Source organism: Lutjanus erythropterus, chromosome 24 (genome assembly GCF_056507025.1).
Source record: "Lutjanus erythropterus isolate fLutEry1 chromosome 24, fLutEry1.hap2, whole genome shotgun sequence".
NCBI classification, from domain to species: domain Eukaryota; kingdom Metazoa; phylum Chordata; class Actinopteri; order Lutjaniformes; family Lutjanidae; genus Lutjanus; species Lutjanus erythropterus.
This window is the reverse complement of record NC_139340.1, coordinates 8,221,050-8,246,306: the sequence shown is the minus strand read 5'-3', so window position 1 is coordinate 8,246,306 and position 25,257 is coordinate 8,221,050. Positions and strand designations below refer to the sequence as shown.

Sequence of the window (25,257 nt, the reverse complement as noted above, 5' to 3'; positions counted from 1 at the left end):
TGTGTGACTTTGGTGTTTTAAAAGGTTAGTCTGGAGTTGCCGCAGTAGACCACAAACTTCCATCTTCTGCAAGATAAAATTACTGTTTCTGCAAAAGGGGTCTGGTTGGCTTGGAGAGAGCACTATTTGGCTTGAATATTGGTGGTTATTGTTGGAAAAAGCTGTTTAACAGCACAGTAAAGTGGTGAAAAATATTAAAAATATTGTAAACTCAAACTGATATTGATTCTTTTTTTAGACAGAGATTAAGCAAACATGCTAAATTGAAATACTTGCCTCTCTGACAGCAACTCTACAGCGGTGGTGTCCTCCTTTGAAATTTATATTCAGTTCAGAACGTTTTGTTTGACTGTTTGACTGTATTATAGTTAAAATTAATGCTGAATGTTCAACAAATGAGTGTCTGTTTATGAGTCATAAGAAATCATCAGTAATCTTTTAGAAGACATAGATGTTTATAACAGCTAACCTGAGCAATATGTTAATGGAGTCTGGTAGACAGTCACTGATCTCAGACTCCATGGCGGCAGTGGGCGTTTGCTTTCAGGATAACAGGCTATCATCTGCTGTAGGTAATACACCGACTATTGATAAGCATCTCATACAACCACTTCAAATAATCCGGACTCTCTCTTTAAAACTGTGACTTTGTGCTGTTGCACATCCATGACTTGAATTTACTCTTTATTGCGTCTGATAACAATAATGGTTTCATGCTCTTACAACTTGTGCCATTTCAGCTACTGACTCATTTTCTGATGATACAAATGACTACTCAGCTTTTTGTAATTTTGTGTTTCATCTTCAAGAATTATTGATTGTGTTTTTTTTCAGTGGTTAATAGAGAATGTAACGATGTCATTGTTTTGTGCAATCAAATAACATAATGTGTATCCATAAGTGATTTGAATTAAGATTATATGATGCAAATATTGACTTTTGTCCGCTTTTTGCTGTAAAACAAACAAATACCATAAAATCAAAAGGTTTACTGAAAAGTTTCAGATATACCAAGGCTGAAAAAAGAGCTGTGTGTGTGTATGTGCCAAACAGTCCTTTTGAGATATCATAAGTATGTTAGAGAGCATGTGCCTTCATAGCATGGGGGGGGGGGTGCAAACACCAGAGACCATAGTAATCACAAACAGGAAGTGAAGTGCACCACATGCCATTGACAGCGAGCAGACTGGTAGTAATACTTATTTTACAGAAGTGGATAGCTGGTTTTTAAAGTGTTTCCACCATGAGACTGAACTCCTACCTGACCATCCTTCACGTGTCCATCTTAGCGGCAACTCTCGAAACTTTGGAAGCTGATAGTAAGTTTTTATTCTATTCTATTCTATTCTATTCTATTCTATTTTATTTTATATTTTCATCTCTCAATCTGATGAGGATTTACAGTTACAGTCTTTGTTTCTCTGTCGCTAAGCAATATATTCACAAATGTGAATTAGATAAATGATGTTATGTTTTTTTTTTGTTTATAAAGACTGGAAAGGTTTTAAATATTGCTAATATTCTTCACAAATAAATAAATCTAGACACGTATTCTCCTGGACACACCCAAAGAACCACTGCGCAGCTTAAATTTAAACACGGAAACGGACCAGATCAAACGTGAATGTGGTTGGAGTCAATTCTTTTAAAAGAGAGACTCAAAAATAATGTCCAGCCTTACTCTGAAAAAAGTTCAACCTGATGGCTGTTAAACTGATAAAAAGTTGTAAAATCTGACAGAGTTGGGTCTTTGAACTGTTTGCCCTTCATTACCTTCACAGAATATGTCTAGATGGAGGATTGAATATAAAATAGCCATTCCTTTATATAGAACTATTTAAGGCAGTAGAAATGACATAAAAATTAGCATTTTCATGTTGAACTGGCAAAAAAATAGTTTGGATGCTGTGCAAAAAGTACATAAAATGAGAATCCAATTATCTGCAAAGACTTTTCAACCTATATTCAAATAAGTGCTGTACAAATACAAGATTTTAGTCGTCAAACCGATCATTTTTTTTTGGTTTTTGGAACTATATACTCGTTCTGAATTTGATTGCAATCTGTTTTTGTTTACTGTGTCCCACCTTTTTTGGAATTAGGGTTCTAAGTAAAAAGAAGGCAACATACTTCATGGCACAGCAGCAGTGTAGTGACTTAATCTTGTACTATTCAGATAATGTGCAAAGACATTGGAGCTGCCCTTTTGTTCTAAATTTTATCTTCCTGTGCATCACTGATGCAGCCTGATTCTGACTCCAAGACGAAATGTGTAAATCATTCAGCAAAGTAAACTTAAACTTGTATTTAATTTGTGGGGATTTGTTTCAAGTAGCACAGAACCTGAAGCAGAAAAGTGCTTTAACCACAAAGATATATGACTTCCTGACCTGACCTGCATTTTCAGTTTGATGGTCACAGCTGCAGCAGAAACACCCATACCACTTTTTCTGTGATCTAATTCTTTTCTGTATCATTCATGCTGGCTGATTTTTTTTTTCACTTCTTATATATGTCATCATCAGCTGGTATTAAATTTTCTATCAAGTGGAGGACAAATGGCCCATGGTCATTTCTAATTGATATGTTTTGTCATTTTCATTTTGCAGGTGAAGATTCAGGTTGTGAAGCAGAAATTAAAGTGCGCCGAAACACAGCTTATAATGCTTCTGTTGGGGAAGAACTCAGGATTAACTGCACAGTTGAATACTGCAACAGCACACCACCAGCAGTCTCCTGGTTTAAAATTGAGAAAACTACTGTTCCCGTCAATGTCAGCAGCAGCAGTCACATCAGGACAGAGTGGACACAATTAAAAGATTTAGAAGGAATATCGTTTTTGATCTTCAAAAACATACTCAGAAGTGACTCAGGTGTATATGAGTGTTGTCTTGCCGATGGTCTCACTGTGAGCCATGTCATCAAGATCTTTGTTTATGGTGAGTGTAACTTTTTCAGTAATTTAATACTGAACTGACACAACAAACCTGTGTTCACATTGTACAGCTCACATTTCTAACTGCAGCTGACTGACAGTGGTGGGAATCACCAGAGACTCCATAATAAGAGAGTAACATTTAAGGGAAAATGTGTATTTTTCTTGTGGGTGTCCAGTCAGTGAAGTCAGTTGAAGCAATAACTTCCACAGTGCTGCTACATTGACAGAGAAAGCTGAGTTCTTCTGCATCCAGTGATGTCACAGTGATGTCACTGGTGTTAAGGAAGATCTATGGGTTCTATGGGTATCACCTAATACTATGATTTGGCCAACAATGTAACGGCTATAGGCTAGAGTGGTGATACATGTCCACATGGGCATCAGAAGCTCGCAGGCAATGCATCCTGGTACATGTAGGCCGTGCATGCACAGTTCTGCAAGCAGGAGAACTCATGTGTTCTGATCAATACAGCACACTACAGTTAACATCAACACTGACTGGATGCACTCAAAAAGTATAAGACGACATTTATTAGGCTACTATCTTGTTACTTTAATGAAGTCTTGACCAAGCACAACAGGCCATTTTATGTTTCTGTATTTTACAATGCTGTGGAGTTTACAGCAGCAGGGGAAAAAACAGAATAGTTTTACATCTAACTCAATGAATTAAGGCTTTATTTTGAACCAAAGTTGGAAATGGTTGAAAGTGGAAAAACTAAAGTTGGTTTTGATGAGTTTTATTCCATTTCTGTTGAATGGATTGTGTGTTACGACACCAGTTAAGCAATTTTTCCCACTACTTGGTCACACTTTATTTCACATTACACAAATAAGACATATCAAATTGTATCAAATTAGACAAAAACTAGAAATATGTTCTTTATTAGACAGTAAAAAGAACATTTTTTCTAATTTGATAAAGTACGTCATTACGTCTTAGTAGTGAGCAGTAAAGTGGGACCAAAGTCTTCACAATTTTCAGAATAATCAGATTGAAGACATGGAAAATAAACAATCTGAGTGTTTTTCAGGTGATGCTGAACTCACCACAGCACGTACGACTTCAGTCCAGAGTAAGAAAACTTCATTTGCTCTCACATTGAGACTGTATGGCATAAAAACTCATTTTTCTTTCCACACAAATCAAATTCACACACACTGATGCATCTCTGATGAAGTCAAATGTCCTCTTTTTTTCTTTCAGATTCAACAGTTACAGGACCAGTAGCTCAGGACACTTTCTGGCCATTTGTGTGCCGTCTTGTCGGAATCATGGTATTTGTCGCCATCGTGATAATTATATTTGTGATCCCAAAATCTGGGTGTAAAGGTAAGAATTTGACATGCACTTATTCATGCTGAAGGTCTAATCTGACAAACAATAAAAAACAGATAAAATGCCAGAATGCAATTAAAAAAACATATAATCCAGTACATATTCACTACAATAGTCTGTAAATAGTAACTGATCTCTCTTGATGTCTATTCAAGGTGTCTGCTGTGTAAGAAGATTGGGGAACACACCAGATTCGAGCCGCTCGCCCTCCCATATCTATGAAAACGATCAGTAGTGCTCATCACTGTGCCTTGATATCAATCTGCTGAGTTATATCTTGAAATACTGGGACTATCGAAACATTTCATCATATTCATTTGAGGATTTCTGTAATGGGTATCTGATTTAATCACACTTTTACTGACTGGCTTTTTAATTTTGCTTTACACTTTTATGTTATATGCTATGTGAATTTTGATTAGGTTTTCAAATGATCAGTTCATGATAATTATTGACAAAACATGATTAACTTCTTCATAATGGTGCGTTGTAACAGTGGGTCTTACTATTGGCTTCGTTTTGTACTTGTGAATTCCTGTAAATCAAGCTGTAATAATACAGAAATGAAATTTCTTATGTGAGAAACCGCTATTGTTCTGCCAGGGCTGAGTGTGTGAGTGTGTGTGTGTGTGTGTGCAGAATATACCACATTTATGGGGTCAATACTTTTGCTTCCTGCACAGGTATCAATCTTTGTGCACACGTCCGGTGAAGATGCCTTTTTTAAATCTGACAGTGTGTTTGTAGTGTCTGTGTATGTGTGATGTGTGTGTGTGTGTGTGTGTGTGTGTGTGTGTGTGTGTGTGTGTGTGTGTGTGTGTTTGCACCTCTGTTCTTCACGCTTTCTTTTGATGTTGACTGAAGCTGCTCCTCTTCTTGGGTACAGTATCTGTTGTGCATTTGGAAGCAGACAGACTGTCGACTGACGAACAGGAAGCAGAATTAAACCACACGTCACATAAACATCTGTAAAGACAAAGGCTGAAAGTTGAACAGAAATCATAAACTTACCCGTCTATATCATCACGCGGCTCAGATCACCAAACAGTTAAAGGAATGGTGTGTCACTCAGAAAAATGTGTTTTCAAATGTCGTATTTGGACATACATCCTCAGTTTTTTGTTGATTTTGGAGGCCCCTGTGAACAAAAGTTTTAGTGTTTCAAACACCACAAACACAAAATATAAAGTCAAAAATTAAATGATCTAAATAAAAATCCCATCATGCTTCAAATTTAACCTCCTAATGTACTATTCACTGTAACTTTGATGGGACAATGTAAACACAGGCTTGTTTTATCCATTATCATGGAGAATCCAACCCGTTGGCAGCCATTAATAACAACTATATAGTCAGTTTTCTCATGCATAGTGTTGTTCGCTTATGTAGGTCACAGAAAGGTATCAGTATTACACTGAAACTGTTTCTGTTCCAGTTTAAAACTCCTTGTCAGAGCTTTAAGATGCACTAAAATGTGCATAAAGAGATAAACAACAAGATGAAATAGTTGCTTACTTGCAGGCTAATTTTGCAAAGCTATTAAAGTGTTAAGCCTAAAACAACAGTGATAGTTTGCTGAACACAAGGTTAGCAAATTAATCATTTAGACTAAAAGGCTCGTGGCTATGTGAGCCTGTACTCAGTCAAAACACAGCTTTGAGCTAAATGCTAACACATCATCCAGTTAACATTTGCTAATTAGAGCTAAACAAACTACAGCCGAGGATGGTGGGAGTATCATTACCCGCAGGTATTTGACATAGATGTATAATAGAACCGAGACAGGTTCAAATTCCATTTTTTCCCAGTGGTCACTCACTGTATTGCAGCAAAAGTTACCCCTCTGGTATAAAACGCATTTCCCCCATAAACCAAAGTAAAAAAAAAAAAAAGAGATGTCTGTAAAACTGTTGACAGGAAACCTCAAACTAACAAGGTCAATTATGATTTTTATTTTTTCAAACGAACACTCTTGTGCATATTCAGTGGGCCGCATATCCAGGAAGTAAACCTAGATGCTAGAAAACTTTTTTTTTTTTGGTTTATGGCAATATGTTGTGGAAATCCATGTGATAAATATTTAGATATTTCAGTGTGACCAAAGTGATGGACTGACTGGATTGGTGGGTTTCAGTAGAAACAGCTAGCGATGGTCTATTACCTTTCTACTAGCATTATTGTTCTATTCTTCTGTTATTGTTATTCTATGAGGCACCGGTTGTTGCATTTACTCCTCATACACTTTATATTTATTACTCTATTGTTTCTATTCTTATGTTACTGTAATTCTTAAACAATCTCTGGCACAAGAACTTTATTAAGGATTAATAAAGAACTTTATTCAGGATTAATAAAGTTCTGTTAAACTCTGTTGAGTTGGGCTATGCCCAGTTATAAAATGAAAATGCAAAACAGGACAGGCTGGTAAAATCACAGAGCTGCTTCACCAGAATCTTTTCCATCCTGTGATTTCAACACACAGGCCTACTTCGCAGGAATCAGCCCAAGTGCTAATAAATTAATGTAAATCCCAACAAGGCGCCTGCCATATTTCAATATGAGTCACCCCTAACGTACATGGTTGAAGCACCTGTCAGACGCAGACAGCCGGGGGGGAAACTTTTAGCTCATCACAAGATCGACTCTCTCCCACCCTGAATCCAGGAAATGACACCTTTCAGTTCAAACTGAAACCAGCTACAAACTCGACAAAAACTGAACCAAAAATCTTCTCCGGCCTCCCCGCATGAAATTTTTAAAGGTCATAAAGCATTTCATTTCTACAATAGAGACCACATCCAAAGATCATGGTTACAGACCAAGAACTAACGCGTCAATAATGAAGATTATTGGAAGATTTGAAAAAAAAAAATTTTAAGTGGTCTTTCTGAACAGTGAACTTTTAGAGAGTTTACCTTTACCTTCCATATAATAACCTTGATATCAAGTAGGCAGTGACTTTTGTATTTACAATTGACACTCCAGATGAATTGCAGGTACGATGATTAATTTTCACACCTGATTAAATCATAGTTGATTAATCAAATGTTGCAGCAAACTAGTTGATTACAATTTAAATTAAAACTTCTCTTGAAACTCAGTTTAGTTTTCACTCTAAACTTTTTAGGGAGATGACAAACAATTTAAAAGTTTTGTTAAAGGAGAAAAATGTAATATATTTACAGTAATAAATCATAAAATGACCATGATATCTCATCAGCTAACATGTTAAGCTGAGATATTTGCTTCACCTGACATAAATGTTTGCAGGCCATGGTGTCCCTCTTTTGAAATTTCTATTCTGGACTGGAATAAAAGTGTTGTTTGTCTGCTTCACATAGTAGAATGATTAAATTGAGCAAAATATGAATGGAGTTCGGCAGGCAGTGAGACAGGCAGCCACTAAACTCACCGTCCAGAGTGTGTTATTTCAGAGCAGTGGGCTCAACCTTACATTGACAGACATTTGGCAGTTATAAACAGCTGATCAAGCTACATTGCAGGATTTTTTGTCACTTGCTCTTGACAGTTTACGAGGTTATGGTTCAGAGCTCCTGCAGCCTGTGTGTCTCAGAGTCTGGAGAGAAGTGGGATTTCTGGATATCTGGATTTACTCATTTTAAACCTAAACTCAGATCATAAATAATCTGCTAGTGTAACCCAGTCTTAATGAATTCTAAATGATTTTAGAGTGAAAACTTGCAATTTTGTGGCAACACAGCTGTAACCACACTGATAGTTTGATAATGTATTGTGGCTCTCTATCATCACAGATTAAGCAAGAGAAGAAAAGTAGTTTGCAGTTGGTTAAACGGTCGAAATCACAGATAAAACCTGTTGTGAATGAAGATGTTGATAGTGAAGCAGTAGTGATAAAGGGGAGTCGGATGTACAGTGCAGGGGCTGCACGAAGCTCGTGGAGCGGCGTGGCCCGTGTGGGATGTGCTACTTTTGTGGTTGAGAAAGTGGTAAAAGATGACGTTCATCGCTCCACAATCTGGCACAGGCACTCACACACTCTGTCTCTGTCACACACACACACTCACACAGACACTTACACAAACATAGATGCACCACACCCAACATTCATCGCCCACCATCCACTATGTGTTACATGCAGGTACAGAGTCTCATTGCCCCTTCTGAGCTATAAACAAGGAAGTACAAACACTGTGTGCATATGTCAACTTCTTCCTCAGTTCCTTTATATTATTTAGGTGAAGGGAAATTGGAGAATTTGTGCACAAAAAGTTAGAATTAAGGCTGTATGGAATAAGGCAAAAACTTGAAGTCTCATTTTCACTTTAAACTTAACAAGGTCGCCCTCTAGTGGTATAAAACTCAGGCAACAGGCCAGATATCTTATTATCTTGATGACACACAGTCTTAGAGAGACCAACAAAACCCTGAAAATATCTTTAAAAGAAGGTGAGCAATTATTGAAGTCATTATTTCCTACCGGTGTGACTCCATAAATATTAAAAACCATAGTGGGACCAAAACCAAACACACTAATGATTTTATTGTGAAGCCCACGTAAGGCTGACACACAGCTTCCTCCAGATAAGTCTCAGTGTTTTTATTAATAGTCAGCTATCTGCTTTAATGATCACTGTAATAATAATCCAAAGTAACTGCGCCAAATGCCACTTAGTGCCTCAAAATAACAAAGGAACTACTTACCCTTTCCTGTCTTTGTGACGTTTGTGGAAACTGTTAGGGGAAAAATTCTTTATTTACATGAAATATGTTTGGAGAAAATGTACAATGGTTCAATTCAGACAGAACAGCTTGTTTCCAAAACAGGAGAAATTCAGTTTGTGGAAAAAGAATAAGAAAAAGAAAACTGTATGGGTGCAGTAAGGGTGTCACAGCAACACAAGAGGTGAAAAAACAGTGTGGAAATTACTCATTCTTGACTACTGGGACAAAAAAATAATCATTTTGAGTCTTTAATTTTACTCTTCAAACATGCTGGGAAAATATATTTTATATGATCAAATTATTTACTATTAAACCTTGTAAAATCCTAGTATTTTCTTTTTATTATCGAACTAACAAAATGTTATATTTTTTCATCTCTCAGCACAGAGCAGTAAGGAGCCATTTATTGTTTAAATTACCAATAAAATACACATTTTAAAACCATGATTCTCTTTCAGCTTTGATTTAGGAAGCCTACAGAGTTGCCATGTTATGGTTGAGACCCATTTCACAGTAATATATTCCATTATATTTCATGAATTTATCAAAAAAAATAAATAAATAAATAAATAAATAAATAATTAGAAAGCTTACCAGTGCTTGGACAGTGTTCCTGCTTTTTTTTTAAACCAGGAAGTGAGACAGGGGTCCTCACGGTATGGCTAACCCTTTTTATGCCTGATTAAATCAGGCCAAAATATGGTGTACACAATATACATTTCATTAGAAAATCAATTTCTAAACAAAAATTATTATAATAGCAAATTTTGAACCTATGTTATGAGTACGTATTGCCAGGTTTTAGATTTTGAAGGGTTTTCACACATTTTTAAATTTTAAAACTTGTCTGGGACAACAGTTTTTCTGGCAGAGAGAGCAAGTTTAGACATTAAAAAAAAAATAAAGCAAACAAAAACACTGACTAAATTACATATACTTCATATATGTAAATCCTTAAGGCATACATTTTCACTTAAAAACATGGAATTAGTGTTGGTATCAATACTTTTCAAAGTGTTTTTTGGCAGGACATGATTTGCTGCAAGACTCAAGAATTCCTTTAATCCGACATCACATCATGTCAAAGTGTGAAGATCATAGCTGGCTGGTGGTGCAGAAAAGTCTTGACAAAACGCAGCCAAACAGAATCTGCAAGAATCACCCTGTTGTGTTCATATGTTCACTGCACTGCCTTTCAACACTGCGGTGTTTACATACATGTTGGTGCTGATTGGGTGATGCCTCTGACACGCCCCGTGTCAAAGAAACGTAATTCAACCCAGAAACCGTAGCCAAACTTAGACTGAACATGCCCTGGGTTTATCTAAAGATGCTGTATTTATTATTCATTGGAAAAGTATTTGCAGAACAGTCCCGGAACTGAGCTTCAGATCAGCAGAGTACTTGCTCAACCTTAGTTCCTTAAAGTTTTGGGAAGGTAGCAGAAGTATCCCTGGTTGGAAAATCACACGGTTATTTTTCAATGTGTTTTTCAAATTAACACCTTTCTGTGAAACTCAATTAATCCATGACTCGCAACTGAGTCACTCATACCTACACCGACAATTATATGTGTTTATTTGAGGCTATTTTAAGCTCTGAATATTTGCCTCAGTTAGTCATAAATCATTTTAAAAGAGGCAAAGGTTATGCCGCTCGCAGGGTGTGAGAGCGAAATGGTAGAGTCACTGGAGTGGGCTGTGGGGGAAATGAGTTTCCTATTGTGTAAGCTTCTGGTGAGGTTACCCCGCCACCCACAGTCCTCACAGACAATAACAGAACAATGTCACAAAAAGCCACACTGGTTTGGAGAATTCAGTCACAAATCCGAGGCATTGCTTGATAGAAAACGTCTCCAAAACACACACAATAATACAACAACAGATAAAACATCCGGTTTTTATTTCTGATCCACTTTTAACTTCAGATTTATCTAGTCCGCACTAGTACAGGTATCTATTTATCAAGTGCTCAAAAAAGGTGAATACTGATATAAAAAAAAAACATAACACTGAAGACAACTGAAAATTAAACAGCAGATAGACAACTTAGCTAAAGTTTTTACTTCAATATCGACTTTTATTAACAATTAAACCTTATAATCTTCTTATATACAGATAACTTTACTGTAAACATATATGTTGACTTTAATTGACCCCTCCCCACCTTTTAACCTTGGAACGAAAAGGGGCGGGACTTAAGAAGGGTCAATTACATCCAACAGCAGTGTTTAATTGTTAATAGAATATATGCTTTTTTCAGATAAGGCCTACATTAGTGTTTTCCCAAATAAAAAGCTAATCTCTAACACTGGTGCTCCCTACTGTTCAAATTCTGTACAATTATGCAAACACACTCTAAATTTCTCTCGCTTTTTAAACACACACACATGCAGAAATTCACAAACGCGCACACACACACGCTCTGTGTCTCACACAAACAGCGATTAACAGCTGCGGGGTTCATCCACACAGGAATCGTTGGGCGGCGTTAACCACCGAACACATGAAGGTTACAGGTCGACCACCCTTCTGTGTCCCACGCAACGCAGCAGCTATAAATAACAAACCTTTCATTCTGACTCACAAACAGAGCTGGGGTCACTAAAAGTCACATTTTAGCCTCAGTCCCACTCCTTCTTTTTTTTTATTTACTGTAACTTGAAAGTTTAGTTCAAAACTGGCACAGAATCCTTTTAATCATCCCTCTTCTGTATGTCACAACCACAAATGGAGGGTTGTCAGGTGACGCAACGCCCTGTGGTGGCCATTTTGGATGGAGGTCCCCAACAATCAGGCAGCAGTGGCAAGAAAACAGCTGATGTGGCTCTAAATTTTTAGCCACCTTGAAGGCTCTGAAGAACCATTTTCTCAATCAGCTGCGAGACGTTTTTGATCATTTCCATTGAAAGAATTCTGTATTTGTGGTCTTGTCTGTGCACAGTTTCACCTAAACTGGGCTGGACGAACAACAGACGCAGCCGGACCAGGACTGAGCGCAGCCTTCATGACAAACAGGAACAGTGTCGGTATCATGTATGAAGTTTCCTGATGGAAAGATAGCTTTAAAGAAGCCATGAAAGAAAAAACCACCCCCACATCGTGGGCCGCTACGTATCCTAAGGTACTTATTTTAACCTGAACCTAACCAAGTGGTTTATCACATTTAACATTATGTAACATACTTAAAGTCCGAGAATCATTGGTCAACGACTTATTCTGTTGTTTAGATATGACGATGTGATGTTAAAAGAATAATAAAAATGTATTTTTCAAAGCAACTTTTGTGTTGTTTCTGAATGGGAACTAATCATTTGTCCACTGATAAATGATGTGTTAATAACATTAGTTGTTTTCTTTCATAATTAGTAGTCTTTAAGCTCCCCAACAAAGTCTTCAAAGTGGGAAAACTCCACTCAAACTAGATGTATCAAACTAACATTAAAATATATTTATAAATTATCACACTCCTCACACACTCACACAAACACACACACGCTGCAACATCCTTTTTAGGTTACAGAGCATCACTTCAGCCCACCACTGGACCTCCATGATGGCATACTGATGCAAACCGTCTATTCTTTTCTACAGTAAGTGTAATATTTAGCATTAAAACTGTGGTTTAAGTTCCATTTACTTTGCGGTAAATGACAAGATAAATGTGTGTCTGCGCTCGCAGTATGTTCTCAGCTCATGGGAGCAGAACCAGCAGTGTTGGCTCAGTTCTGTGAAAGCTCTGTTCCCGTCCTCTGCACGCTGAGCTGGAGGGCACGGTGCTGAGCAGCTAGGTCAGGCTCAGAGCTCCGCTGGACCTTCATCAAAGCAGCAGCGACGCCGGCCTCCAAATCAGTCTGGACAGAACGAGAAGAGGAGAGATGGACACACACGGTTAGTTGGTCAGCTTTGTCCCGAGAAACTTTCCACACCGTTTCATTTTCCCCATTTTGCATTAATCACGCAGATCAGATCCTTCCTCAGCGGCCTGGATGTCCTGTCAGGCTGTGACACCCATTTCCTGATCCTGACAGGGCAAAATTTTCCAGTATTTTTACCTGTTAAAGATCCGGTTTGAAAGATTTATGGAGATCTTTTGTCAAAATGTGGCAGAAATGGAATATAGTATTAATAAGTATGTTTTCCTTATTTACAGTCACCGGAAAATTAGCTGTCCTCTGTCATGAAGTACGTCATGTTGAACCACTATATTTCTACAGTAGCCCTGAATGGACAAACCAAACACCGGCCCTTTCACCTCGTGGATTACAGCTACAACTTCTACTTTTCTCACAAAGAAGGAGGGATGAGCTGGAAGTTGGTGCATGCAGAACATACAATAAAGTAAAGACTTTTTGTCTGCACAGTAAGACCCAGTGAGTTTCTCAAGACAAAAATGTCTCAACGTCATGGGCAGAGGTTGTAATTACTTGATATAAATCCCACAAAAGAATGCAAAAATAAACAAAGCAAGCACATACACGCCTGTATGCGACACAAAGAGTCCCCAAAACACCCACTCGGATCCAAAAAGACCACATGCAGAAAATAATGAAGCATTGCAGAAATTCCTCAGTCATAATGAAGTGCTGCCACACCTTAATGTACATGTGGCAGCAATGTGAGTTATTTAGAGGCGGCTCTCTTAGGAAAAGTCTATAGAGCTGAAGCTGGATCAACACATGTGGCCTAAAAGCCAATTAGAGCAAGAGTGATGATTTAACTAACAAGCTGTGTGGGACAGAGAGAGGATGGAAAACCAATCAGCACAGCAGAGGCCAGAAAATGTTTCTGAAAGGGTGAACTGCCCCTTTAAAAAAAAGCATCCAACTAAAAGATCAATATCAGTTTACATGTATCGTATATTTAAAATATTTCCACTGATTTATCTTGCCAGTTGACAGCCTTTTCTGGAGGGAAACTGCTGTTAATTCAAACATTGCTCACTCCAAAACTCCATAAGCAAAATCAGTAATTTTACCTCACAGAACAAAGGAATTGCAGGTCTACTGCTGCCTCAATCAGTTAGTTTGTTTGTGTTATTGTGCAGCTTCAGTGTTGTAAAAAGATAGTTCAGATTCACAGTCATCACACAGTAACACGACGAACAAACAGATCAAGGCAAAGGTACGCCTGCAACTCTCACGTTCTGTGAAGTAAAATCACTGATGTCATCTATGGAGTTTGGTTGGTTTGTAGAGAACGGCTTTTGTCTTAATGTAATAAGTCAGTGCATTCCCTTTGAAAAAGGTTGTCTGACGGCAAAGTGGTGAAAATATTCTTAATATAGCGTACACTGAAACTGATGTGTTTTGTTAGATGGACCCTTTATAAGTGGCACAAATAACTTTCGTGACCCCGTCCACAGCGATGCGTTGCTTAGCTTCCATGCTTGTAGTCCTCTCAGCTTCTCCAAACTGTGTCGACCACTATCTACTGCAGCTTTTACACTGACCTCATACAACCCCATGTTGTGCAACACGTGTAATCCAAACCATCCCTTTAACAAGTTCTTTTAAGATATCATGACTTAATTTTGTGTTTTCTTACCTCTAATCTCTAAGGAGAAATCAGTGCAACCCTCAGTCCTGTCCTCATAATTCAAAGACCAACTGTGCTTGTGTGCTGGACCGGATGTGGTCACTCCCCCGCACTTCCTGCGGCGCTACAGATTGAAGGCTGCCACTGAAAACATTGACTTTGATGAATAAAAGCCTCCTGTCTGTGGCTAACTTCCTGTCCATGTAGCCGTGCCACCACCGTACCTTATAGTCTGTACATCTCCACCCGGCCACGCCAGAAAATCATGGAAACACGGACACAAATAGACCAGCAGAACTTTACTGGAAGAACCTCAGGTCTCGGCCCTCCTTCCCAGCCGTGATTGAAGCAGGCAGAGGCTGAATGACGCCCACTGATTCAGGAGGAACCACAAAAGCCTCTGTGGCCGCCTGGTGGTTCAGCTTCAGCCGCAGACATCACAACTTTTGAGGCCATCCACAGTGGGTTCCTCTGCAGCTGAACAACTCAGACACACTTTAAATATTTGGCAACATACTTTTACTTTACTGAGTAAAGGGCATTTCTACAGATTGTGTCTGAAGATTGAAGCAAACCAGAAGAGTCTTAGTGAAGGTGCAGCTGAAGATTTTACTAAGAAAAAGCATGGAGTTTGGTCTGTCAGTCTGTCCACTTGGGGCAAAAGGTATTTTAACGTTAATAAGTCACATGAAATGAGCTGCCCTGCCCTATATTAATGAATCTTAAACAGCATAAAATAACACAGGAAGTGGGGCTGAAACTGACCTATTTTCTTCTTATCTTGCTTTGTTGTAAAAGGTTGCATAAAATGCACAAAAATGCTATCAAAATGTGGTTTGCCACAGCAATGTAATCAGTTTTCAGTAATGTCACACTGGACAGACTACCAAAACAACAAAATGAAGTGACAGATCTCAGAAATACATTATCTGGAAATTCAATAAAGGTTCGCCTTCTTTGATGGAGACGGACTGAAAGAACATTTTTTTTCTATATAACAATGCCGATCATCTGCAATGACATAATTGTTTGGCTGAGTGGGTCATAGGAATCTGGCTTCTACTAGCTAAAAGACAATATATTATTCAACACCTCTGCATTTGCACCACTAGTCAAATTACTTGGGCTACTTTCACCCAAAAAGGTTTGGGAGCATGGCGCAAGGGCGAAGTACCCAGATGTGCAGTTCCCAGCTGTGAGATTAGAGTTTCGTGTGATAATATTCACAAAACAATCTCTGCAAACTGTTGCCGTGAGTGTGATGCAATCAAAAACGCCTTAAAAACATGACAAAACGAGTCTGGTCAGCTCCAAACAAGGACTTGAGACACTTTGCATCACAGTTCTCTTCACTTCAACAGCAATCTGAGTCACATCACAGTAAAAGCCTCTTTTCTTGACACATCTCAGCCTGATTACAACCGAGAATACAGTATGTATGTGTGTGTCTGTACAGTCGAGGGTGAGAAGGAGTCTTGTTATCAACTGGGCAGGATTTCAACTTCGGACTCCGCTCCTCCTTGTCACTGCTCCCTCCCTCAAGGCCCCTCATGTCTGTCTTCGTCCACAGTCCAAGGGATTAGACGGAGAAAGGGGGTCTTTTCTTCTGGCTGCTCACTCAAGACAATCAGCACAGCCACTTGTTATTCTGCTCAGGATCCACGGAGTTGGAAAGCGAGGGGACTTGGGCAAAGACGTTCAAAAACTGCGGAAAGTCTCAAGCAAAAGGAAGTTTTTTTTCTGATGAGAAAAATCTATTTTTGCAGTGACCCAGCCGCAGTCTCTTCAAGATATCCCACACTGAATTATGGCCAGAAATACTTGAGCAACAAAACATCATTAATCACAAACAGATACGATAATTGAGAGCCTCAAGACCTGACATTAAAATTGTCAGCATTGTTGAGGCCTTTGTCGTGTGTGACCCATGTGGGCGAGTGTTGGTTTTGGATCTAGACACGATGAGGTGACGAGGAATGTATGAATTAAGGCGATGTGTCAACGGCTTCCCATCTTTAAGACATGTGAAAAGTGGGCGTACAATATGTGCCTTCTGCTTTCTTATCGCTTAGCAAAACAAAGACGAAGAGGAAAAAGGAAACTCATGAATCATCTGATTAAAACAGGAATTGCTCCAGAGAAGCTTATGGACTTCAGAAACCTTCTAAGGGCCAGTACAAGTATTTATATTCATTGGGATTTCTCTTATGACTTTGGTTGGTGACACAAGCCAAATTGTACATTGCCAAATCGAGAGCAGCCCTGGGACCGTCCTGACCTTGAGACATCAGCTCCTACTTTTGTTTTTCTTCCTTTTTTACGGCCGTGACTTTTGTTTGGCCAGCAGAGGCACTGATGTCAGCCAAGGCTTCTGTCATTGCCGCCATACCCTTGGATTTCCCTGCAACTCCTCAGTGGGCAGAAAATTTATGATAAAGGGGAAATGGGCACCGCTCCACGCACGCCACATTACCCTGGCACCACAGAGGATTGTTGGAAAAGGTGTCAAGAGAGTGTGAGAGTGATGACTAAGCATCCATCCTGTCACCTCGGTGTGAAAAGAAGCTGCGAGTTGACCTTTAGAGAGTGAAATGTGAGGCATTTCATGGTTTGATGACGTTCTTGCTCACTCTCACTTCACCAACATGCACCTACGCCATATTCACTTCCTGTTTTTCCAGACTACGAACCGTTGAAACAGCTGAATCTTAGAGAACTTCGACATTTCTCCAGAACAAGCAGTAATTATTGTTTTGAAAGGTCTTTTGGACACACTGGCGCTGCATTGGAAATATGTTGATTTTGGCCTCAAATGCAGCAAATGTAGTACAAGTAAAAGCACTGGTGTCAGAAATATAGAAATAAGGTGATATATTAGTTACTTTTAACCGCAGATGTCAGTCACCTCTCCCAGCAAGGGAAGCCAAACCAAAACGACGAGCTGAAAGATGCTAGAACGCTGCAAAGACGGATGATAATTTTCATGACGAGCGACCCCTTTCAAGTGATCCATCTTTAATATAAAAATATTGATCACAGCAGCTTTAAGTGCTTCTTTTAACTGAAAACATTTTATCGCCCAGGGTTTCCTACTTGGCTTGTCAGGGTTCATAAAATGCCAGGATGTTTTCTGTTTATGTAACCAGATGAAATGTGAACGCCATAATCACTGCAATGACAAGAGGCACTCAAAACTTGGCCAGGACGACAGACCACTAGATAAACAAAGCACTGCATGCTTTTCTCCCATGATGGTGTCATAAAGAAAAGTTCACAGAATAAAATGCTCGGCCTGTTGTTTCAGTCGCTGTCGCTCTGTTTCTCATTCACACGGTTACACAGTCGCTCCTGAGAGCTGCCCAGAAAAACCTCAGTCCTCCGCTGAACTCTGCAGCAGTCAGGATCAACATTAGGAATGGCTCAAAGTGCTTCTTATTCACTTTCCTCACCCACGTTTTCCTGAGCTACTGAAACTGGCACGGGGAAATCCACCTTCACATACTCTCGCAACACAAGTTACAGTATTTTTGATGACATGCTCTGATTTACTCTTTTGCAACCTCCCGGTACACTTCCCAGAATTCCTCTGAAAAACCACCGGAGCAAAGGCATGACCCTGTTGCTGCAAACTCTGTTACTTCTCCAGAACCGTTTTATGTGGATTAAATCAGATTGTAATTAAACGACACCTCAACACAAGCTGTAAATACATTTTGTGAAGTCATTTTACGATGAGTGATTGTGGCTTGAAAGAGTAAATTTGTGGGCTGTAAAGCTGCAGAGTTTGAACTCACCGTCAGTGCAGATGAAGCACTTGCAGAGACACACACAGAGACACAGGAGGAGGACGGCTGCCACGCCGCACACTGAGAGCAGGATGACCATGGCTGGACCCACTGCAGCACACAGACACACACTTAAACATTTAATTCAAAGCAAGGTTTACGTTTTAAAAAATACAGTGTTTAAGATTAAGACATCTGGACTAAACATGTTAGGTGTTGTGGTACAAGAAAAATAATCCTTCTCGTACGCCGCGACATTACAGGATTCAGGACCCCATCAAAGCAGCCACAACAACCCGAGACAAAAATAACTGAGAGTACACACATGTGGAAAACAAAAGGCTTTTTTGTTCTGCACCTCAGCACCACAAGATGGGAAGAAGACCTGCTTTTGGCAACACTGTGAGACAGCTAATTTTGCTTCTGGCCTGTTTCTTGTGCACCTAATCTACCCCTTGAGAATCAAACACCCCCTCAACCTGGAACGACAACTCGGAAAGTCTGCAAAAATTTTGATAGAAAACTTGCCAAGCTGTTAACTGATAAAAGTCATATATGCAGAAACATGATGGACGAAAGTCAATGCTTCGTTGATAATTTGTTTAAATCCAAGCTGAAAAAGTCTGTAGTTGCAGCAGGAGAAGTCAGCTTTCTCAATATAGCACACAATTTATTGCTTTAATTGACTACATTTACCATTTATTTACCCTTTAACGCACAGTTAGGTTTAATCCAGCGGCTTCCAAACCTCTAAAGGGTCATGAGATAAATCTGAGGGCTCGTGAGACGATTAATGGGAAAGAAACCAACTTCTACAACACAAATGTGTGTTCATTTGTTTTGTTTTTTTGTGATATATTGCATACTTTTACCTCTATAAACTGTTATTTTAATCATCTGAAGTGTTAAAATGTCTCTTTTGGTGGAACAACTCAAAGATATGAGGGTTTTGCTAACATCAACGGAGACCAAGCTTACTCAGCTGTTACTGGAGCACAGATCCAAAAAGAGGGTGGGACTGAGGAAGGGCCAACTGAGGCAAAGAGTGAATTTTACTTTTATTTCAATGCGAAATACATTTTGTGTCATTTAGTTTTAGTAATTTTCATCAAAACTGTTTTTTCTTCCTAATGCTGGTGGCTATTCTACATTTTTTGTCACTTTTTTTGCAAAAAGATTGGAAACCACCTTTAAAAAAGCGCCTCACCGTTTGTGTTGAGGGTCACCGTCAGGGGTTTCGTCAGACCAGGGTGGTGCACGGTGCACTTGACGGACAGGTCATTGAGCAGCCCTGATTGGAAGAGCAGCGTGCTCATCACTATCGTCGTGCCGTCGCCCTGCTCGTAGGAAGAGATAATGGGCGGCCCGAGCGTTCGGTTTTCCCCGCCGACGTTCCAGATGATCTCAGCTGCAGGTCGGGACTGGGCGGTGCAGTTGGCCTCGGTGACTCCTGATGATGAGGTCATGTGGGTCACCTCTGGTTTGGGTAAAACTGGTGAGAGAAAAGATTGTGTTCATTACTACTCTTACTTAATTTTTCTTTTTTTGTCTTCAGTAAATTAACCTTTCCTTTTTAACCTTTTTTATTTTAATTTTTTTTAATCAGATGTTTTGGTTTGATGTTTTTTTTTCAGACATTTTGCCAACAAGACACAGAGCAAAAAGGGACGTCATTTTCATCACTTGCTGTTTTTTCTGCCTCATTCAGGCGGCTGTTTTGCATTTTGTCTGAGCAGCCACAGACAACAGAAAAGCAGAGATTTGTTCCTCTGCCTCCATAATGGAGATGGAGAGACAGAGCACATCGGCTGTCAATCTCTCTGCCCTGAGGACACAATGACACAAGCTGTCCCCCGACCGGCCGGCAGAAAGCAGAGTCGAAGCAGCTTTTCCTAACTCTGCGTGGTTGTGTTTGTGTGTCTGGATCTCTGCTTCTGTCAGTTCAGACAAAGCTTGTTCATCAGAGCAAAGAGAAGGACACACACACACACACACACACACACACACAGTGAAGGCCTTGTGTCTGGGGAAACAGTGAGCCACTCTTCCCCTGGGCTGTCTCCCAAATTAATCACCCCTTTCCCCTCAGTGACACCCCTCCCTCAGTCAACATTATCACTCCAGAAACACACATGGAGGAGGATAAACAGCCGTTCACACTCCAGGAACGTTTGCTCACGACTGCTGAGAATCTAAGAGAGGGCACACTTGTCTTTCTGTGGTTTACACCTCTCTGGCGCAGTCGGATGGGGTTAAGTGTCGGCGAGGGACATGAAGCGCCGTCGCCAAGGCAGGTCAGAACAGTAGTTTAATGACTGAAATAACTTTCACCTCAGGGTTGCCTGTGGTTTGTTTATACAAAGTGCTTCCCTTCCTTTTCCTGTATCTGGAATGGGCGCGCGCACACACACACACACACACACACACACACACACACATTTCCTCTCAGCCTGCAGTATATCCCCAGTACACTATGCATCAAGATCACTTGGAAAATAATCCAGAAGTTGTACAGTGTTGAAAGAATGTATGCAGCCTGTCCATACGGAAAAATACAAACAAAACAAACAAAATACGGTCATATACAGAATTACATTCATATCTGAGGAACTCTGGCGCTCACCATAAACAGACAGACACGCGGTGGCGCTCTTGGAGCCATCTGGGTACGTGTGGAACTCGCAGGTGTAGCAGGCCTCGTCCTCCGTCCTGACCGACTGGATGGTCAGCTGGGTGTCGCCCAGGCTGCGGCTCAAGCTGAAGCGGTTCACAAACTGCTTCGTGACAATACGGTGGCCGCGCTTGGCGTAGGAGGCCACGGTGGTGGTGTCGCCCTGCTCGGCCGTCTTTCTCCACAGCACCTGCTGCACCTTCTCAGGGAGGCTGTACCAGCAGGACAGGGTGGCCGGCTGCCCGCTCACTGCTGTCTTGTTGCCCTCCAGGTTGACTTTACCTGGGACAAAGGAAATGCTGCCATTAGTGATGTTTTATAAGTGATTTGTTGTGTGTGGATTTATTTTCTGCAGACTTCACAGGGCTGGTGTTTGTGCTGCCGGTGGGGAAACAGGAGGAGCCCTGGGGTGATAAAAATGTGTATGCCCACATTTATAGTAACAACAGGAAGACTCAGGGCTAGCTGGGTGGGTGGTCTGGGATTCAGACCTTTACCAACTGTTTCCTGTCTTGTCAGGGTTCTAGTGAGAAAACAAACACTGTGTGAAAAAAAGGCTTTGTCTTTGTGGAAATAATGAACACAAGTTCAAATGTTGCGAGTGAACTGCAGCACTGAAAAATGCTTAGTGAAGATAACGTTCTTTAAGATAACAATAGGAACCCAATTCCCAAAACACAAAAACTGATTCAGTGCCATTTAATAGTTCTGTTGCGCAACTGAAAACTAATTTCTGCAATCACTCTGATGGAAGTCATTTTTAGAGAGTTGGATCTACTTGAAAACCAGATTTACCAGTGATGCTGACACACGTCTTGCCCTCCTGCTGTCCCGTGGGGTAAACGTCAAAGAAGCAGCGGTAGCAGCCCGCGTCTTCAGGCCGCGCCTTCTCGATCGTGATGTAGCTGCCGTCGTTGCGGGAGGCGGTCAGCTGCACGTTGGGGTCCTGATGGCTGATACGTACGGGTGTGCTCTGCTCATACGCCAGGAGGACCTTGTTGTGCTTGTTGTACCAGCGCACCTGCCGGACGGTAGCGCTTGCTGCTGTGGTGATGTTACAGCCGAGCTCGAGGCGATGATCTACCTCTGTGCTCTGATTGGTGGTAGGTATGACCACACCTGAGTACAGAGACCATACTACATTTAAATTTCATGTAAAATCTGTTTAAGTATCAGAAGTAGAAGGTAAAGTAAAGGAAACTGAACTCTCTAAAGTTCGATTTTTCTCTTTTTTGGCCTGTCTTTTGGGGGTTTGTCGAACTTATTCTACCTAAAATCCTGTTAAAATGAGTTATGGTCAGTTTGATGAACCAAAAAAAGCTCAGACTGGATGCAGATCATACCTTGCGTCCTGGAAACAGCCGTCCCGACAATCCAGAGCAGCAGACACAGGGGCAGGGCAGGTCCACACATCGCACACTCAGCCAGGGTTACGTACTCACACCAGTTATCACATCCAGGCTGCAGCTGCAAACACAAACACTGTCAGAGAGCTGAGCCACAGCACAAACGTCAAACTAGCTTGTGGCTGCAGGAAATTGGAAAAAAATAAGCAAAGAAACCAGTGTGAGCGAAGTGGCTGTGGTGCAGATGTGTACCCCTGTCAGCTGTCCAGTGTTGTGACTCGTCGAGCTGCTGTCGGTCAGCGCAGTCGTAGCTGCATCTTACTGAAACACTGTCTGCTGTCAGAGGAAACATGAAGCCAGAGGATGACATTAGCAATGACAGCATCGTCTGCAGCGTCATCAGAGATTACACTCAAAGGAAAAACACACAAATGTTGAACAACTAAACTTTTTATCAATTAAAAAAAAATCTTAAAGGTAAAATGTGTGTGAAAATACAATTTTAAATTAAAAACATCAGGTAACTTAAGATGTGAGTGTATGCCACTTTTGCAGGTCCTGCGGCAACATGTTTTAACCATCTCCAATTGCAGAGAAAAAAGGGGGCGGGACTTATCAAGGGTCAGCTGCAACATCTGTCAAAATAATGATAAATTAATGTAGATATTTTTCAAAACTGCTCAAAGCCCTCCTTGGCAGCCATCACTTTGGGACATTTGTGCATCCGATACTAGCCATCGCCATGGTAACACAGTGTGTAAGCATCAACAACAGCAGCCGCTGACTCAAAAAACATCACCTGGGGTCTAATGGGGGTTTTACATGTTAACACACAGCGTGCGTCCTGCCCCGGTAAACCCATAATCATCGCTTTGGTTTCTAGACAGTGCCAACCTCAAGATTTCAAAACCGATACCTGAAATCCAACCACAAGGTAATTACAGTGACCAGATCATGATGCAAGTAGTGATGATGAGACATTAGTCACTCAGGTGATCACAAACAAGCCCAGTGGTTGGTTGGCTATAAACATCTCGTAATATCAAAGCTCCTGTGTGTTCAGGAAGACAGTAGAAAGATGCCGGTGTCAATCTATCCCATATCCTGGATAAAGAAGTGAAAACTAGCAGGGATCAGACTTTGATCAGCCTCTACAAGTGAAGTGAAGTGGACTTGCTGGGAAAGGAGGAACCTGCCGAAACCACAAGACAGACCAGGTCCAGACCTCAGAGCTTTATGGGCGTTATTTGCTCTTTTACAGCGCCAAACATCTGGCTTCAAACATGCAGCCTGCTCCTGTTGGGCAACGCTTAAGTCACTTTTCCACTACAAAAACACCACCAGTGTCTGACAGCGGGCTCTTATAACGGCCACAAAGAAATCAGATCAAATCAATCAGCCTTTAATGTGAAACTCATACACAGGACATAGAGTTCCAGATTTTGGTGTTTAGTTTAGTTTTATTCTAAACCCAGATGAAATCAAAACTTTTTAGCTCACTAACAAACAATAATAACTTTTTTTTTGTTTGTTTGTTTTTGTTTTTACATTTTAGTGAACAGGAAACAGCAAAACTTTAAGGAATATATAGATCTAAGGAATATATAGCAGGTTTTCCCTCCTCTTTTATACTTACTTGGTCAAGGCAACAATCAAATAATACTCAAATTTATTCTCTGTTTATTTAAATTTACGTAAGCAAGCATCTCCATATTGATTAACCTCTATATAATCTTGGTTCACATCACTAAACTTGGATTTACTAAACAGAGGTTAGTTTTTAAATTTATATTTGCTGGTACAATCCAGTCTGAGAGTCACAAATGTCTCCTGACAGAAGTTATTCACCAAGAAAAGGACTGAAACCAGGCTGGCACCCTAAACATGGGGTCTACATCCAGATGTGCACTGAACAGTTTAACAGCTGGTTCAGACCCCAGACAGATGTTAAGTGAGATTTATTTAACAGATTGTGAAGGAATAAAGGCTTTTCCATCAATCAAGCCAATTATGTGGATGTATTTTTTTCTCTTGGCAGGTTTACAGCATGGAAATCATAAAAGTTGATAAAAGCAATAAAGAAAAGTGACGCATTTCACCCAAAATAAATAGTGATAAATTGAACATTAAGAAAACGTGATTAAGAAGTATTAATAGGAAGTTCCAGTTAAATTTATTAAGTTATAAGTGGATTTTCTTAACTTATTTTATAGTTTTGGTCAATGATACAGGTGTATGTGTACATGATGAAGAAACAAAACTGCTTTTAAAAAGTTAAGTGTTGTTTAAAGTCAAGAAATAAAAGTTTTAAAACATACATATCCTCTTAGACAGTCCCTGAAAGGTGCCGCCAAACATTGTTAGACAAACTAAATTAAGTGAGTTGATATTCCTGGATTAATTCAGGAATTTAAAGTTTTTGCTGCACGTCAAATCGTTTGTCGTGATATAAAAAATCGTCAAACTCACCCCCTGACAGATGAGAGTCCACAGAAAGACAAAGTCAGCTCCCAGTGTTGGAGATGCTCCCTGCGCTACAGGTGATGTGAGACTGGAGCAAAATAATCCATCGTTCATTGATTTAAACTACGACTGAACTGGGTCGAGTTCCTGCTGCCGCTTTTCAATCCCAGATTTTTCCCAAACAGCCTCAACTCTTCCTCTGTGATTTTTGAGGAAAGCAGGACATCTAGTGGTCATGACGTGCACCTGCAGCTAAAAACCTGCAGCACACATTTACTGCCCCGCTGGAAATACAAATGATCATTACACGCAATATTTAGGCTTTTTAACGTGTCAATAAATCTCCAGTGTCTTTATAATAGGGTGACATCTGGCTCTAAAACCTGCAAAGATACTGTGAGGGTTTTAAAGTGGAAAATATTTTCCTGATTTTACTGAAAAACTGCAAACATAAGGAGATGCACATTCAGAAAA

At 40.1% G+C, this 25,257-nt stretch overlaps 2 protein-coding genes across 5 annotated transcripts; one reads left to right on the top strand and one right to left on the bottom strand.

Moving 5' to 3' along the window:
* The first annotated feature begins 531 nt into the window (after positions 1-531).
* LOC146304655 (uncharacterized) lies at positions 532-4,907 on the top strand. Its single transcript, XM_084713992.1, has 5 exons — positions 532-1,319; positions 2,610-2,939; positions 3,973-4,014; positions 4,146-4,271; positions 4,433-4,907. The coding sequence occupies exons 1-5, from the start codon at positions 1,244-1,246 to the stop codon at positions 4,510-4,512; spliced, it is 654 nt and encodes a 217-aa protein (XP_084570118.1). The 5' UTR covers positions 532-1,243; the 3' UTR covers positions 4,513-4,907.
* A 7,640-nt stretch (positions 4,908-12,547) lies between these two features.
* LOC146304654 (OX-2 membrane glycoprotein-like) lies at positions 12,548-24,930 on the bottom strand. 4 transcript variants are annotated; one of them, XM_084713379.1, is made up of 8 exons: positions 24,790-24,930; positions 22,573-22,656; positions 22,318-22,441; positions 21,770-22,093; positions 20,927-21,256; positions 19,511-19,795; positions 18,313-18,414; positions 12,548-12,834 (listed from the first exon to the last, which is right to left on the bottom strand). In XM_084713379.1, the coding sequence occupies exons 3-8, from the start codon at positions 22,385-22,387 to the stop codon at positions 12,830-12,832; spliced, it is 1,116 nt and encodes a 371-aa protein (XP_084569505.1). In that variant the 5' UTR covers positions 22,388-22,441; positions 22,573-22,656; positions 24,790-24,930; the 3' UTR covers positions 12,548-12,829. The 4 variants fall into 4 exon arrangements, with proteins under 4 accessions (XP_084569505.1, XP_084569507.1, XP_084569506.1 ...); XM_084713381.1 differs by having other exon boundaries at positions 22,318-22,435; XM_084713380.1 differs by having other exon boundaries at positions 22,573-22,653.
* Positions 24,931-25,257: the final 327 nt, after the last annotated feature.

What these genes read in the sequence shown, in the direction of transcription:
- LOC146304654 (XM_084713379.1), bottom strand. Translation starts at nt 22,387, where the DNA reads ATGTGTGGACCTGCCCTGCCCCTGTGTCTGCTGCTCTGGATTGTCGGG. An exon ending in GGCTGTTTCCAGGACGCAAG is followed by an intron (nt 22,094 to 22,317) that starts GTATGATCTGCA and finishes CTCTGTACTCAG; the next exon opens with GTGTGGTCATACCTACCACC. An exon ending in GACGTGTGTCAGCATCACTG is followed by an intron (nt 21,257 to 21,769) that starts GTAAATCTGGTT and finishes CCTTTGTCCCAG; the next exon opens with GTAAAGTCAACCTGGAGGGC.
- LOC146304655 (XM_084713992.1), top strand. Translation starts at nt 1,244, where the DNA reads ATGAGACTGAACTCCTACCTGACCATCCTTCACGTGTCCATCTTAGCG. An exon ending in CATCAAGATCTTTGTTTATG is followed by an intron (nt 2,940 to 3,972) that starts GTGAGTGTAACT and finishes AGTGTTTTTCAG; the next exon opens with GTGATGCTGAACTCACCACA. An exon ending in ACGTACGACTTCAGTCCAGA is followed by an intron (nt 4,015 to 4,145) that starts GTAAGAAAACTT and finishes TTTTTCTTTCAG; the next exon opens with ATTCAACAGTTACAGGACCA.